Source organism: Seriola lalandi, unplaced genomic scaffold (assembly GCF_002814215.2).
Source record: "Seriola lalandi dorsalis isolate HSWRI2012SDOR001 ecotype SW California unplaced genomic scaffold, Sedor1 jcf7180002052117, whole genome shotgun sequence".
Lineage (NCBI taxonomy): Eukaryota > Metazoa > Chordata > Actinopteri > Carangiformes > Carangidae > Seriola > Seriola lalandi.
The window spans coordinates 578,251-595,198 of record NW_019522670.1 but is presented as its reverse complement, the minus strand read 5'-3'; the positions used below and the strand labels follow the sequence as shown (position 1 = coordinate 595,198).

Sequence of the window (16,948 nt, the reverse complement as noted above, 5' to 3'; positions counted from 1 at the left end):
GGCTTTGACCTGGAGTTGAGTCACACTCAAGGACTGAAGGTGGATTGCTGAACTGCTGGTTTTGTACAACTTTTTTAAATGATTTTTTAGAGTTCTGGACATTTCTGTCATAATAACATTGTTTTCATTAAAGCTGGTCCCTCAAAACACAACAATGCTGCTGAGAATAAGTCTGACTGGGCCACAAACATAAGCAGTCAGGTGATCATAAGAGCTGACAGTGTTGCCAGATTGGCTCCCACTTTGTTTTAAGGTGAAGCTGAAGGTGGGGTCGCCCATAAAGTTGCTAAGAATCCCTCAATACACATGAAACTGACTTTTCAATTTTATTTTAAGTAATAGAATTGATGATGGACGTGGAAGGTGAGGCGCAATGGCTTCCAGTCGCTTCCAGTCCTGCATCCTTCACTTCACTTCAATATCATGGGTCATAGTTCAATCTGATTGACTTTGACAGATGAAATTGCAAGACTTTCCATTTCCCAGCTGGTTTGAGAAAAGTAGTAGGACTGACCTCTCATCCAGAAAATATTGTCTGTTTATAGTCCTTTTTTATAAATGCACAGGAAAGTAACACAGGCAGCAGAGAAGAAAGAGCGCTGCGTTTCTGAAGCAGGAATCCCAGAGGGTTCAGGAAGATGAATAGACATAAAGAGGCAACCCCCCCATTCATAACATTAGTGAATGCTCATTTGGATGGCACTATTGGGACACCTGCCATGGCATGTCTGATATAATGCAGTCATTAAAATATGTGCTGGTTTGATAATGCTGTTTCATACCGTTGGGCAAATATATGACAAGCATAGTGGCATCTTTTGGCAAGAACAGTCCTGATTTAGTGTCCACCAATGAGACAATTATAGTTTTAATTCAATGTATACATAAAAAAAACATTGATTCCTACAATTTTAGGTGCATTTTACTTCTGTCCATCCAGTGTGTGGGAAAGAGCTCCAGTGGAAAAGTGCAGAGCTCTGTTGTGCATGGCATGGAGAGTGAACTATGCATGCAGGGATAAATAAATGTACTGGAGTCACAGCAGACCATGTCAAGAAACATCTGGGGGCAGTGTGTGCATATATTTATGCTGGCATACATGTGTGTGGGAGCTCACAGACCACATCTTCATGGTCGTCACAAGATAATGCCCAGCTTGTTAATCCATCGTACATGCGAGTATAAAACATCGTTCACCAAAGATAAATATAAGGGGCGATAAGGTTACGCTGTGGAGTTTTTAGATTTGCAGCGTGTTACCGCTGAAGGCATTCTCAACAGAAGTTATGGCCGCCGTCACTTGAGCTCAGTTTGATTTTAAATGCCAAGAGATGGCCTGCAGCAAGAAAGAGCCTAAAGTAGTACTCCCTAAATTAGCCTGTCTGTCAAAACAAGATGTAGTACCTCTGAGGACGCAGCGTCACAGAGTCTTACAAACTGTATTTTCCATCTGGGAACTCTTATTATCAATCTTTTTTTCTAACAAATGTACTGAGTTTTAAGCTTATTAGGATAAAAAATGTTTAGCCCCAGTTTTGCCTAGTATTTTATTAGACTAGGCAACACATCATCCTCATTTGAACCAGAGAGTACAGCATCAATCCATTCATGTATTCATTTATCCAGCATGGTGGTGTATCTGAGGAGCCTCTTCGAATTTTTTTTCTCTGTGTGATGGCAATTTTTCCATGAGATGGGACTCTTAATATTGGCTACATGCACCTGCCGCTACGCCCGGAGAAGCCCTGATTCATGAACTCAAACCCTTTCACAATAATTTGACTCAGCTGTAGCATTTTGGTCAGACGCAAATGTCATGAGAGGGTACACAGCTTTCATAGGTTATTTCGACCCTCATCTGTGACGCCCTCCAGTTTACAGTTTGATGACGGTGGCTTAATCACTGCCCATTTGCCCCTGACTTCCAGCTACCCTCTTCTCTACTCCATTTGCCGAGATACATCCCTCTTTCCCTTTCCACAGAACAGTGAGGAATCGCAAGACTGCAGGGGAGGTAGAAAATAAGTATAATAGCTTCCAAAGGAGGCAGGAGCTCTTTAGAGTCACTGTCGGCATGAATTTAAATCCACAGCTGACATCTTTGGCGACAGTGCACCTTCTTCAGAGCTATTAATTTGTTACTTTGATATATCGTTTTAGGAGAAACAAGCCTGAGATTCAGAACTGATGAAACAATGCGAAACAACACGTATGAAAAATACAAAACAAATACAACAACGTGGTGCAAATGAAGAAGGACGTGCTGCAGGAAGCCAAAACAAACACATTAACAGCAAATACAGAAACGATGCCAAAACAAAAACACACAAAGCCCCAAAACAAACGCAACAGAAAAAAACGCTGCATATCCCGACAGCACATGAGCTTGAGCTTCAACCCGAGAGGACAAACCCAACGACCAGACCTTTGACCTTTGACCTTTGACCAAATGAGCGAGTATGCTGAAAGACAGAATAGGCGACATAAAGAGGTGATAAAAGGCGATAAAAAGGTATGTGGCCTTGTTTTACATTTGGCCGTAGTTTTTACAATATTAAGTGTTATCATGCTTATATACAGTCTATGGGTGTTCCACTTTTCACTGGCCAAAAGAATTCACAATAACGATGTCATCATGATCTATACAGAAAATTAGAAAACAATAATAATAATGCTATCAGCCAAAATAAAATAAACAACAGATTCACAAGGCCTAACGCCTGCCATCATGATATTATCATATGGTTATAATTAACATAATTACATCATTTTTTAAATATCATGGTTAACGTGGATATCGTGACACCCCTACTTCTAACTTCAACTGCCCTGAGACACCATACCTGAACTCATACCTAAACTTGGGGCAGCTGCTTCTCTCTCACCTGGATGGGACAGTTTCTATGACTTATGAAGCCGTAAACATGACATCATCTGAAAACAGCACAGATGCCAGGCGGCTGTCACCAAAGTGGACACTCTCCAGGCCTCAGCCACAACCTGACATCCTGTACATAATGAATGAAAAAATTGGACAAGGTGCATCTTTTTAGGCGTCTAAACTGTTTGCCAAGAATCTGAATATACCTCTTCCTCCTCCTCCTGCTCGGAACGAAATGAGTCATGGTATGAGGAGTACCTGCAGGGAAATACCACATAGTTTGGTCATAGTATGGGGAGTAGTTGTCTCGTATAATACTGAACAGACCCGAACTTTGTCTTTCAGCTAAAAGCAGCCAGTTTACACACATCTTACACTTGTCAGAAACTAAATTTTATCTATTAGCAGCTGTGTATTAACACACCACAGATGTCCCAGGTTGCTTTGATAGGACCGAATTTAGTGAGACACACAAACACAATGTAATAGTGTGAGTTGGAAACGCAGTGACAGACTGGAAGAGGCAGGTCGTAGAGTCTGGGAACACACACACTAACAGCAGAGATGGACTTGGATTCAGTCCAGACTGGCTGCCGTGCCAACTGTCAGTCATATTACACCGCTAACAAAGAATGCAATAAGTACCAGCTAATTAAATCAAACTGGATACACTCTTAGGAACGAATACCACCTCACGGCTTATATTTCTGTTTTTGTGTCACCATCATTCAACACTGTGGAATCAATTCCTTGTATGCCTGCTTCTGAGCACTTCTCCTATTCACTAACACACACACACACACACACAGGCAGGCAGAGATGTCCACACAAACACAGCTGCCAAAACCCGCTCGGTCACTGACCCACGAGGCAGCATGTTGTACTGTAATTAAAGTACATTAACACATGCACCGCAACTGTTTTTTCCCTCCACAGTTCAGAATGAGGGGTTGTAAACCGTTTCCCTGATACAGTACTCTGTATCATTGTATCCCTCTCCCTTCGTTTGATGTGCTGATCTTCAATCAGCCTGCAGTGGAGGAGTGAGGAACATCAGAAAGCTTTACACTGCAGCCAGCTCGGGTTTCAGGATGCTGTAACTTTTTGAACTTTAAGCTGTTTCCTTGGGACTTTCTACTCGTGGGAGAGAACTTTACTCCCTGTGACAGGTGACCGGAGAGATGTGGCACAGTGCTGATCACAGAAACTGGTAAACTCTAAACTGTGAAAGTTAAGAAGTCGGATGAAAGTTTAAGTAGTCTGGTGTTGTCGGAGTCTTATAATCAGATTGAATTGCAGTGATTCAGAGGTCTGCAACCAGGCTGGTTGAGGCCTATATCCTGTAGACGGTATATTCCAGGGGGGGATGGGGAACAATTGAAGAACTGTGATTGAAAGAGGGTGAAAGGAGAAGTGTAAACAGTTAGCTAAAAGTAATGGATAAACAGATAAAATGATTATTTAAAAATAATTGATAAACGATTGAAATAGTCACTGTTTTAGTAGATATTGTACTTTAATGGTGCAAATTTCCTCATCAAATCTGTAATTAATCCAGTTATGTAAAACCAGCTGATATGGAGTAAACCTGTGGCTTCTAGGACCCATACGTGTCTGGGGAACTGGGACAGTATTTTCTGGTTAGCAATCGGCTTAATTTATATATTTATTGAGCAAAATGTTTTGTTTTTTTACGCAACTTTTTTCAGGATTTTTCCCATGCAAATAATCGCAAGAAACCCTCCAAACCCCACTGCAAAAAAAATCAGTTCCTTCTATTACTGAGCCATAAAATTCCATTTTCATGAATCAAGTGAAAACAATCTGTTAACGTGGTGAGATCATTTTCACTGCTTCCAATACAAATCAACATGCTTCATGAATTCTGTGCAAACATGTATTTTTTTCTTTATTCTTTAACTGCTGTGCAGTCACAGTTCACGACATTGATGCTCTTTTCCAGAAAATTCCCAAAACATGGATCTATACAGGGAACTAGTGGCAGTAGTTGGCCCCACGGGCAACAATTTTCTTTCTTGTTAAAAATAAATATTGAAGTCTGAACATGAGATTAAACGACATAGACAGATGATTTTTGCAGTAAAGGGACCAAACATGGTGTAGAGATAGGACAAGGGCTGAGAGTGTGGGACTGTTTACAAGTGTGTGTGTGTGTGTGTGTGTGTGTGTGTGTGTGTGTGTGTGTGTGTGTGTGTGTGTGTGTCTGATTGGGCGCTCTATCCATGATGTTGTCCAGCCCCTGGCAGTGGAAGGGGTCTGAGGTCTGGGCGCCTTGGAAACTGCCCGTTGGGCCTCACTGGGGAAGAACATCATGCACACACACGCTCTGTTTCTGTTGGACCGCCCTGCAGGAATTCACTTATTTGTGGAAATGTTAAGAATTCAAGCAATGAAGCTTGAAAAACTGAATGTTAACCAAAAACGAAACACTTCCTGAACGGTAGTGGGGTCAGCCTAGTGGCTCAATGAGGATCTTGGGCGTAATCCGCTTCTTGACCCTTATTTATCAATATTGTTGTGAAATAAAATGGTATGAAAAGTAGTAGGAAAAAAAATTTAATCTGTTGAAAAACAAAATTTTAGACCCAAAAAATAAAGACCTGACACTAGCTGTGAGTACGAGACAGCAAGCAACAACCCTCTTCCTCATTCAATCTCTCTCCCACATGGCTGGCTCTCACTTTCCCTCAGCAGACAATGGCCTCTCTGTCTCCACTGTTTAACCACTTTCTCACCTATCCTAAATACTCACACGCACTCTCACAGACACACCCGAGTGCATATATAGTCACAAACCAGGGCAGTTCTCATTTTTACATTTGTGGAGTCACACACGTGCATGTAAGCACAAATATAGACATACACTTACAGCCAAAGAAGGGCAAAAAACAGCAATATCAGTGGTGTGATACCGTCCCGAGGATGCCAGGGCAGAGCTGAAGTGTGGCACATGTCTTTGATGTGAGTTCAGGGCATGGGCATGTAACAGATACCAAATTACACCCTGTCCTGCTTTGATCTCTAAAACCCCATGCCTGCTTCTACAGAGGTAATACGATTGTGTGTGTGTGTGTGTGTGTGTGTGTGTGTGTGTGTGTGTGTGAGAGAGAGAGAGCTAGAGTGTTTAAGTAAGTGAGTGTGTATCACAGTGTGTATGTGAAAGTGTTTATTAAAGTGTGTTTGTGGTTTGTGTACATCTTTGCCTGCACGATCGGCCATATCACAAGTATGTAAAGATGCATGCATGTGTGTGTATCTGCATGCATGAGTGCAGATGTGCAACAATACATACAACGTGTGTGTGTGTTTTGCAGAGTTGTTCCTGCAGTTTGTGTATTGGAGGGCAGCGTTACAGCGTCGGGCCATGGGGAACTAAACCCTGGCAGAGGCTTGTAAGCGCCTGGTAAAAACATGTTCCTGGAGACCTTCTGCTGAGTTTGTCTTGTCGTCACGTCGTCCACAGTGGACTCCCCACTCTGCCTTCGCAGCCGATGATGATCAGGTTGCGTCTTGGATTTCCATCTGAACCACGCTCTAATCTCATGACAGTCGAGCGTGAACGGAACCACTTCTCAGCCCTGTAAGATCACCCCCCTCGCAGGAATTAGCACAGCACATGTTTATGTGTCCCTCATTATCTAAATGGGTCTGAGGTTTTGGAGTGATACACTGAGTGACGGATGATACACTCTGAATCTAATACTGAGGTGAAATTATGCTGTAATTATGAAAGTACTGTGGTTTCTGTAATGTTTTTGAAGAGAGAAGCACCTTCCTGTTTTTCAGACTGGTCCTGGCTGTTTGGATAGGGTGATGATTGACGATATCTGGGCCTTGAGATGAGCAACAAGATAACTGCATAACTGTTAACTGCAGATACAGTGTAAGGAGTTTCATCTCTAAACTGTTGTCAAACACAGAGAAGACCAGAAATCACTGTTGTGAAAAACATTTCAACTGCATGGTAGCGAAGTATCACAAACAACAATATAAAACGTTACAAGCCAAAACATCCCACAGAAAATAGTAGAAAACATCATGAGTATGAAATGACATTTAAATGTTACAAAATATCATTGGCACTGTTACATACAAACAATGTAGCTCTATATGTGAGTTATGTGTAAAACTAAAAAGAAATGCATTACGTTACATAAAACATCTTCATTTTAAGACCTGGGGGTATGAAACAATGTAAAACACAGGTAAAATTAGTGAGTTAAGTCAGAAATAAGACACCTTTGTCACATGTTATTTCTCCTCTCTCTCTGCTCGCTATAATAAAGGCAAAAATACATTAAAGAAAAAAAGAATCTCCTTATCTTCTGTCACTCACTGTCATCCATCTGGGGATGAAAAATCTGAAATGAAACTTTTAAGAACAGTTGGACACAGATGATCTCCCACTACCTGAGCAGTAGGAAAAGTAATCCACACTGTATGGATACAAGAACGAACCATCTGTGAAGGCTAAATCGGCAGCTTTTAAAAAACAACCTATGTTGTTTGTTGTTGCTAAGTTATAAGTTGTTAACATCTCTTACTTAGGTTGTGTATAGCTTGTAAACACAAGGGGATTTGGGGGGGGGGGGTAATAAAAGGGTTGGCATTGCCTTTTTAATGCCAAAAATTCTATATTAAGATGTTTTTTGTTTTTTTAAATGGAAAAACTATGTGTATACGACAGTTTGTCTCCCAGCATCCCCTTGTTAAAGCCGAACGAGTCATCCAGTGCTTGTAAATACCAGAGCAGCACAGCCAGGACAACAGGGATGATGAGGAGCGCTGCGGGAGGTTGAATGCACTTCATGGGTGTCTGGCGGCACTTAGTGGTGAACTTGTGCTATTGAGCGACTTCACATCAGTCTGCAGCACTGAGGTCACATGACACTGTCCATTCATCTTAGCAGGAGGCTTTCATGGCCTTTCTGTGACACTTCAGTCTTCCTTACAAATGTGGCACATTTCTGCAAATACTGGTAATGATCCTGCTGCCATTCAGTGACATATAACCATTATGTAGCTTGTTTACAAACACATGTAAACACTTAGGCCTGCCAAAATGGCAGTGATGTAATGGAAACTATGAATGCTGTGGGATGTGCTGTCTCACCAGGAATAGAGGGCAAGCATAAAGAAACAGTTGCAGCTCAATGTCAGTGTATGTTTCTGTCCATCCAACTTCTAAGATGATTCCTCTTTTGTAAAAAAAAGTTGTTGTTAAAAAATATTTTAAGGGCTTATGGTTCCTGAGCTGCGGTATTATAGCCAGGCACTTAACTATTCAGAAGCATTGTTGTTTCATCTCATCTTTGCATGTTAGTCAGGCGATGAGATGTTTAAAGTATGATGCACATGCTGGATTTCCACACAGTCTCAGAGGCATGTCCATTCGGTTTGGGGTCGTTCAGCTGGTCAAACAATCCGCTGTCGATCATCTCCTTCTGCCACTGGATAGAGACGGCACCTGTGCTGAACTCCCTGAAAAACTTCTCATCCTTATCATCAAGCGCAACGTCCTGGACCTTGGAGGTGTGCATGAATTTGTCCATGTCTTTGGCATAGACCACGTTGGGCTTTGGCACCCAGGGGGGCTCCGCCAGCCCCGCCTCCAGACGATAGAAATTGATACTCTTGAAAAAAGCGTGGCTTCTTGGGTCACCACCACTAATATTAGAAAGACACAATACAGGAGATGTTTAATGCCTGGACTGAGATTGAAAGTTATGATATAAGGGCAGGGGCCAGGTGAAATAATTAAACTGGGCCATAAGATTCTCATGTGAGGCATTATAAGTTGCTTCACAAGTTGATTTGATTATGTTGTACTGTATTATATGAAATACACCCATACAAAGTGTTTTTCTTCTGTTTTTCTGATAAGATGCCTTCACTGACATCCCCCTCACTCTTCTGTTTAGTTTAGGGCAGTTAAAGTCTGAGTATAGGGCAGTAAAAGTTAAAACTGACCTGTACCAGTAAGAGTACTGAAAGTGATAAAAAGAAAGTCAAAGTCAGTTCTGTGTGATGTAACAGTTAGTTGTACTTGTTTAAAGACATTGTAATTTTGGGCCATCTGAGACGCTGATGTTGACAGTCGTGAGAGAAACGCGGTAAAGTCTATGTCTGATTTGGACCAAGGACAGACTCTGGCAAAATTCAGAGTGTCAGAAAATTAGGATCAAATTTACCATGTGACCACTGCTACGACCCCACGTCTACAAGCCAACTAATCAGAATATGACATGAAGTGACATCCATTGACCAGGACATAAGTGATGTGTTTTGAGTAGGCTTTAGGAAAAAAATTTATTCAAAACTGCTCTCATATCTCTCTTTCTCTATTTACGTTGCAGCGCCCGGTGTTTCATACAACAAACGACCAGGGTTTCACAGTCTAAAGGTGCCTTCGATCTGGCTGCTGTGCTTTGAACAAGTTGCATTCAAGTCAGTTGCACATGTTTTCACCTGTCTCTGTTTATTTTCCAACAGCATTATGCAAAAACTATTTGCACCAATTTTGGTGGAGGGATGGGGCATAGGCCAGGGAAGAACAGAGGGCTGCTCTCTCTGAATGCCCTTCTCGTCTTAAATGTATTAACTCGTCTTCCAAATAAAATCAGCACTGCTGGCACGAACGTAGTGCTTCAGCAGATTTAATCTGGAAGCTCATTTCTACTATCTGTACCCCCTGAATCTTGTTGTCTAGACCAGTAGTTCCTAAAATTTTTGGTGTACGACCCCTTAAAATGAAGCAATGTTTTCTCAGATTGTTACATCTAAAAATGTTTAGAGGCTTTCAGAAGTAAAACTTGCCAAAAAAGTCAGTGAATCAAAAAGAGAGTCAATAAATAAAGTCAGAAAAAGTCAGAAAACAACATTTTAGCAGAACTTCAGTATGTTTTGTAATTTTCCCTGTTCTTTTAATCATCTCGCAACCTTTTATCTGGTGACCCCTTCAAGGTGTCTTGACCTCCAGGTTGGTAGCCACTTGTCTGGACTTTGAATTGGTACTCCTAGGCCCCTTTTTTTTTATTTTCTTGATGGAATATACTCTCCATGAAACCCATACCATAACCACATGTGACAGACTTTACAGTGTCTCTGAGAGAAGTTTTTACTTACCGACACCCCAGCCGAAGCTCCACCTTCCTCTTGAGAAAGTGGCTGATAATGTCTTTGGTGGGAGCATCAAAGCTATTGTGTTCAAACTTGCAGTCGTCCTCCAGAGTACGGCGAGTAACCTCCTCATTCTGCACCTTTTCTCTGAAGTCTTTAAAGGGCAAACGGGCAGCGACCATCTCATAGATGCTGCAGCCCAGCGCCCACCAGTCCACAGACGTGCGGTAATACTCCTGCTTCAGGATTTCAGGAGCCATGTAGCCAGTCGTACCAGCCTGACAACGCACAGAGGGGAGAAGGGACGCAGGATGAGGGAGAATTCAAAGAGACATAAGCCTTCTCCATACTTATATAACTTCAACAATAATATTCAGGTCTGGTCAAATTCAGAAAGGTTGGGAGACACTGCAGTATAGACACAGTACCGTACATACTGCTATGTACCTGGTCCTTTACAATTAAAATAAATAAGATATTCTGTATTTTTGCTGCAGGCAAAATCATATGATGTACTCTCTACTCAAAGCAGGACAGACATTTCTGAGACCAGACAGGATAATCTAGGCCAGTAATTAATTCACCTTTTCAAATTTAATTTCAGTTATCTGCAGTAGACTATCTTGACCAACCTCCACATGATTGAAAACATAATTAATTAATGAAACACGGAGACACACAGACACAGGAATGCAGTGAGAAATGGGGAACTGACAATAAAACATTGTTAAAGCAAATAATGCAGCTTTGACTTCCCTCCATCAGGCCGGTCGGCTGACCAATCAGACGTTATATTATTCACTATGTGTCCCACCTGTAGAGAGTGTAGCCCTGCTGTGAATCTCCTGACTCATCTTCTTGGACAGACTCATGGAAGCCATATCCGGTATTAGTAAAGCAAAGCTCAACCAGCTAATGCTAACTGGCTCTGGTCAGTCTTCCATACATTTGTCCACCGGCGCAGCCTCCAGCTGGGGATGAGGTCAGGCACCTTTTAATAAGATTAATTTGGGTCACAGGGTTATTCTCTCTTATGTTGTCGGTAAGAGCAGGACTGAGAGCAATCATATCTATTCCTGGTAAGCTACTTATAGTGGTCAGTTAACACATATATGGTATGGTGGCAGTAAAGAGAGAGCAAGTATTGAAGCATTTGTGTTATAGTATATGTAGTATGTATATTTTTGAATATTAACCATGGAGGGTAGGGTAATAACAAAGCTATTTCTCTATATGTGAACAGTATGATCAGCAGTCCATCTAACAGGTCACCACACTAACCTTTTGGCAAATCATTTTGCCCTTCGGCATCTCCACGGCCAATCCGAGGTCTGATAGTCGACACTGTCCTTTTCCATCCAGCAGTACATTCTCAGGCTTCATATCCCGGTACACAATGTCCATGGAGTGCAGGTGGAGGATGCCAGTGGTTATCTGGGCCGCGTAGTAAACAACACGCTCCATACGGATACCCCGCGCACCAAGCTCATAGATATGAAATTTGAGGTCTCCTCCGATCATGAGGTCCATGACCAGGCACAGGTGGGTTCTGTTGGCGAAAGCGTAAGCCAGGTTCACAATGAAAAGGCTGTTGACCTTCTCCAGGATCTGCTTCTCCAGGAGGGCCAGCCTCTCGCCACCTTTCTTCTTCAGACGAGCCTTGTTCAGCTTCTTGCAGGCATACATTTGGCCTGTGTGTTTCACCTGCACCGCACATACCTGTCAGACAGAGCAACATTACTTTAGTTTTATTAAGTGGTTATTCCTCTTTTAGTATCAGTTGTTACTGTGTCCTCCTGAAATGTTTTTGCTACTTTTTGCTGTGACTTTAGAGCGAGACTGTAACTTTTACTGAACAGTGGCCTCTCTAGCTACATGTGACAATTACAGGTTAATGTTAAATGCTAAAACATAATTGCATACATTAGCACATGTCAATTCACTGACTCACTAAAGTCTGTTATATAGCAATATAAATCTACAGTTTGCTAATATAAGCTAACATTAGCCTCCATGCTGGGACTTCTGGTACCTACCTCACCAAAGCCGCCTCTTCCCAAAGTCCTAAACTCATAAAAGTATTTGTCATCAATCTTCTGCTTCTCATACTCCTTAAACTGCAAGAACCTATAAAATAAGGGGCTTTTCAGGTACTCAGAGAAAGGTTTTCCCTTCAGGAAATTCCTTGTGGCTTCTCTCATCTGGCCCATCGTCACGTCATCAAAGTTCTTGTCTGATAAATCCTTGCATTTCTCAGCATCCTCTCCTGTAAGGTAGGAGAGAAAACTCCTGGACTCAGGTTGACAGAACTTAGTGAGGATTGTTTGTTTGGAAGTCTCTCTGATTTCATCTTCAGCAAAGCTCCAGTTATTCAGCTCCTCAAGGAACTCAGTGGCAGCCACATACTGCGGGTTAGAGGACAGGAGAAACTGCTGGAACAATTTCCTTCCAATAGGCTGTTGCTCACACAGTGACTCGAAATTCTTCCCTACAGCGGCCTGCAGAGAAGAAGACTTCTTTGGATTGGGCAGTGTCAGCGTGAGCCTCCGCTTTTTCAGCTCATTTAAATCTATCTGCTGCGCCTTCAGGTAGGCTGTGTTGGCCACCAGGGTGTCCAGTACAGGCAGTTCGTCCATGTTGGACGTATTCTGTGGCATACCAATAGGTAGCTGTTAAAGTGAAACACTAGGGTTCACTCATCTGCAGGTTCCAGGCACAAATGAGCACCTCAAGCACCTGCATCCTGATCATCCTGCAACTCTTGTACCACGCCTCTATTCTCAGGGATTTGTTGGCAGTTAAGTGTCTTTGCACGCTTATTCGTAGACGACACTCAGGGAAAGCAACTTATGTGGTTTGAACTTAAGAGGCTTTAGGCTGGTCTATTTTTAGGAGATGCAAATTGCTTGTGTGCAGTAATTGGGCTGCCAACATGTCATGATCAAGTGGCAGTTCCTGGCCTTAACAAGTTACAGTTGATTATAGCTTTTTATGAGATAAAGAAGCTACTAATAGAGCTATGTGTGTATAAAATGCGCAGTATGGGATGAATTGGCACACTTCATGGCTTATTATAGGAGAAAAAAATTAATAACTAATTTAACCCTAAAGCAGCGGATGAAATCAGGAGAGTGAAGACTGCGCACTGTGTACAGTGTGCACAAAATAACATGAACACCTGTCCATTCGGATGCAATTCAATACAACAGTCTTGCAGAGGATATGGCCCTTTCCAAGCCTAAATTGTTTAAAATGTTTCTGTCGGAGAAATGTTGACTGAAGTTTATGATATCCTTTGAGACCACTGTTTGTGGTGCTGTTGTGTAAGTCGGCATTATGCTGTAGGATTCATGGATTCAAAGGTTTGTTGCAAAGTGCAATGCAATGTATTGCTCCTATAGTTATGCTAAAGGACTAGTGTGAAAACTGAGGGTTAGAAAAAAGAAACATAAAGGATAAATAAAAATGAATTATAAATATATGTTAGAAAGTAAAATGTACATATGCTACAAGTGGAAATATGCAGTGTCCAGGACAGTGCAAAAACTACATCGTTACCTCTCTGTCACAAATTCAAACAATTTGACATTATAAGCTTTACAAGTGTAGTTCTTATTCAAGGATCAAGTAGCATGTGTAAAGAGCATTAGAATTTTGGCTTTGTGTATCTACAAAGGTTTATATCTATAACTGCAAATTGTTAATACCAGTAAAATATCAGTTGAACGTTTGCTGGAAGACACTGAGACAGGGAGTGCTTCTTGTTCACTTCCACCCACATGATCAACAAGGTTGAAGCAGTGACCTTTTAGTCATTAGCCTCATGTCTAAGTGAATTACCCCTATCAGTCTTCCCCACTTACAATATTCCATGACAAGGAAACTATATTCAGCAGTTTTACAGAGGGAACACTGTACTGTTTTACACCGACGTCACTGCAAATTCCACAAAACATGTTTATCGTGTTGAGGCATTCATTATGCTAGAAGAATGCTAAGAAAAAAATCCCCACCTTCCATGTAATTAGTTTGATTGATCAAACTCCTGGATTTAATGATTGCTGTGAATAGGTCAGAATCAACAAGGAGGTTAAGCTTGAAACCTGTAACACCTGTAACCTGTGTTACAAGTGCTGGTGGTATAGTGGTTATCAAGAGCTGACTCCATGTTGTGACCTCCTCTGCAGATCTGCAAACGAAATTCTCTCATATATAGTCAGACCTTCTCCGCTCTGCCCTGCCAGTATTACTTGAGTCTTGGTACTCTGTATAACAAACTTATATTTTTGATACATTAAAAGTAACACTTTTTCATTGCACAAAAGAAGACAACTTTTGACGTTTCGACCAGAAAATGTCTGATTAGACAATAAGTAAATTATAAATGTCTAAACACAAGCAGCTGCACAAAAAACGTGTCAAAATAATGGATTGAATCAGAATTGTTTGATTAAACAATGAGTAAAAATGAGTTTTGGTGAGAATTTAACGCCAGATTTCTGTACTTTGACTGTTTCATGACGTGCACAAATTTCTGTCAGTAGCAAAAAAAAAGTTATGTTCCATATCCAGTCCTTTCTTTCCTGAATCTACACATGTATAACAACATATAGTACCAATTTCCATAATCTCATTTGTTTATAGGAATTATATATAGAGCATATTCAAACTACTAGATGAAAAAATACATATTTATAGCTATTCACAATTCTTTATTTTTTTTTTTAAATGACAGTCACATATTCTAAAGGTGCCGAACACCACCACAGACAATAATGTAAAGCTAACATGTGACCAAACACTGCAACAAGTTTCATCCGTGTCTTCATGACTCTTGATCCCTCCAGCCACATCAACCGAGTCTGCGCTGCTTTGATTTTGTCCTTCATCCTCCTTCAAAACCAGGGTGACAGGAACATGCAAACATAAGGAGGAGGACAGTTGTTTATGTCAGTGGCTCTGCGCAGGATGTTGCAGTGATCATTTTCAAGTCTGTCACCACTTTTGGGTGCATACAGGTGCTGTCTGAGAATCTAGATCGCCCGGTAGTGGAGTTTATTTGCCGATTCTCTGAACCACCCAGTCCTGCTGGCAGAGGGGACAGCGGTTGTTCTGCTTCACCCAAAGGGACATGCAGCAATTATGGAAGGAGTGGTTGCACTCCCCCCATACAACTGAAAGACAGAAGAGGAAAAAGCAAGAGAGAGAGCGATAGGGAGTGAGTCAATGAATGAACATCTGAACATGAGGGTTACTCAGATCACAGTAGAACAATATTACTGAACAGTGAATTAAACTGATGTTTTACTGTTACAAGTAAAAGTCCTGCATTCAAAATTCAAATTCAGTTAAAGTACATAAGTATTAGCATCAAGTAAAAGTACTCTTTCTGCAGAATGTCACATTTCTGAATAACATATATTATTGGAGTAGAATTATTGGTGCAATAATGTTTACATAATTTTAATGTTGGAGTTGGTAATGGTGGTCATTTAAATGACTATGGCTGAGGAGCTTGTGAATATCCTCCCTGGGGATCAATAAAGTATTATTTTAACCTATAATAATCAATCATAATTTGTTTGTTGATTTTATCTTGTATTATTAATCTGAATCTGCAAAGTTACTTGTAACAAGCTAAATGTAATGCAGTAAAAAGTGCAGCATTTCTCTCTGTACTATAGTGGACTGTATGAATAAGGTATCAGAAAACGAAAGGTACTCAAATACAAGTACCTCAAATTACACTGAATTACAGTACTTGAGTAAATGCATTTTCAAAACGCTGGGGTTTGAGAACGAAAAATACACCCCAACACTTATTATCTATGCAACCTCAGATACGTGTTAGCCTTTAGTCTGAAATGAATCAGCCTTTTAAAGATGAATAAAGAGTGCTTGGCTTGTTGAATCAGTGTGACAGCTTAGTCAGACCAGACAGTGTTAGCTGGGCTGTGCTGTAGTGTTGGCATGGTCTTACCAACACAATCCTCCTGTTTGTTTTCCGCCTGGCATCGGAGACAAGCGTCTGCAAATCAAGGAAAATGCGTTTCAGTGTTGATACGCTGGGATTTCAGCTATTAGTGGGTATATTAGCAGCGCTAGCTACATTAGCCGGTATCCGAGCTATGCTAAGCTAGCTGTATAACGCTGACACTTACCCATCACCTGTACCCGACAGATGGCACAGGTGTCGCATTCAACGTCCCAGCTCCACATCGCTACAGCATTCCACTTCTTTAGGGAAAACATCTTGTCCCCGCCCGACTTAGAGCCTGAAGAAGTGTTGTGAGAGAGGACTAGACCCGGCTCGTCACCGTCATCCATCTCTGCTGCTCAGTACTCAAGGTAACGTTAGCCAGGCTAGCTAAGCTACACAAAATGGACGAAAACAGTTCAGTATTGCTATCGAGTGCTAATGCTAGCTGGGTTAGCAACTGTCTTGTCTATATAGCAACAGGAGAGGGCGCTGTTTCCTAGCAACTACATCATGTCTGTATAGCCCCATCTTGCATGGACAATAGTATAGCAGAAAAAGAACTGAGTTTTCAGGTTCAGTATATTATGTCAAACAGGTAACAAATGTCTTTTATCAGGCTTAACATTGTACAGGTTACAGGTTTATGCACACTGATTAACATATAGATATGGATATGGAGATGTTTAATTCCCTTGTTTTGACATTCACGTTTTTGTTGAGAGTGACTTTTTGAAGATTCATCCAATTCTTCTTATTAAATACACTCTATAGACCTTTCCTTACCGACCTGACCGAATTGTAGCATTTATACAATAAAATATTCCAACTTGATGCAAAGAAAAGGAACTGTATCCAGAAATTTCGAAGAAATGGTCCAGTCAAGAGACAGCTAAAGCGGCCCAACTTCTCCTTCAAAATACAGAATACAAATACCAAGCATAGTTTAA

The 16,948-nt window shown here is 41.2% G+C and overlaps 2 protein-coding genes across 2 annotated transcripts; both read right to left on the bottom strand.

Annotated features, from left to right (window-relative positions):
• Window positions 1–3,831: 3,831 nt before the first annotated feature.
• Window positions 3,832–12,693, bottom strand: LOC111649981 (rhodopsin kinase grk7-b-like). Its single transcript, XM_023399690.2, has 4 exons — window positions 12,058–12,693; window positions 11,303–11,740; window positions 10,028–10,299; window positions 3,832–8,569 (listed from the first exon to the last, which is right to left on the bottom strand). The coding sequence occupies exons 1-4, from the start codon at window positions 12,676–12,678 to the stop codon at window positions 8,242–8,244; spliced, it is 1,659 nt and encodes a 552-aa protein (XP_023255458.1). The 5' UTR covers window positions 12,679–12,693; the 3' UTR covers window positions 3,832–8,241.
• Window positions 12,694–14,712: 2,019 nt separating this feature from the next.
• Window positions 14,713–16,408, bottom strand: rnf7 (ring finger protein 7). Its single transcript, XM_023399689.2, has 3 exons — window positions 16,183–16,408; window positions 16,002–16,049; window positions 14,713–15,195 (listed from the first exon to the last, which is right to left on the bottom strand). The coding sequence occupies exons 1-3, from the start codon at window positions 16,346–16,348 to the stop codon at window positions 15,077–15,079; spliced, it is 333 nt and encodes a 110-aa protein (XP_023255457.1). The 5' UTR covers window positions 16,349–16,408; the 3' UTR covers window positions 14,713–15,076.
• Window positions 16,409–16,948: the final 540 nt, after the last annotated feature.

Coding starts and splice junctions, on each gene's coding strand:
- LOC111649981 (XM_023399690.2), bottom strand. CDS start 12,678: ATGCCACAGAATACGTCCAACATGGACGAACTGCCTGTACTGGACACC. Junction 10,300..11,302: donor GCAAAATGATTTGCCAAAAG/GTTAGTGTGGTG, acceptor GTGCGTTGTCAG/GCTGGTACGACTGGCTACAT. Junction 8,570..10,027: donor GAGCTTCGGCTGGGGTGTCG/GTAAGTAAAAAC, acceptor TTCTAATATTAG/TGGTGGTGACCCAAGAAGCC.
- rnf7 (XM_023399689.2), bottom strand. CDS start 16,348: ATGGATGACGGTGACGAGCCGGGTCTAGTCCTCTCTCACAACACTTCT. Junction 16,050..16,182: donor CTGTCGGGTACAGGTGATGG/GTAAGTGTCAGC, acceptor CTTGATTTGCAG/ACGCTTGTCTCCGATGCCAG. Junction 15,196..16,001: donor CAAACAGGAGGATTGTGTTG/GTAAGACCATGC, acceptor TCTGTCTTTCAG/TTGTATGGGGGGAGTGCAAC.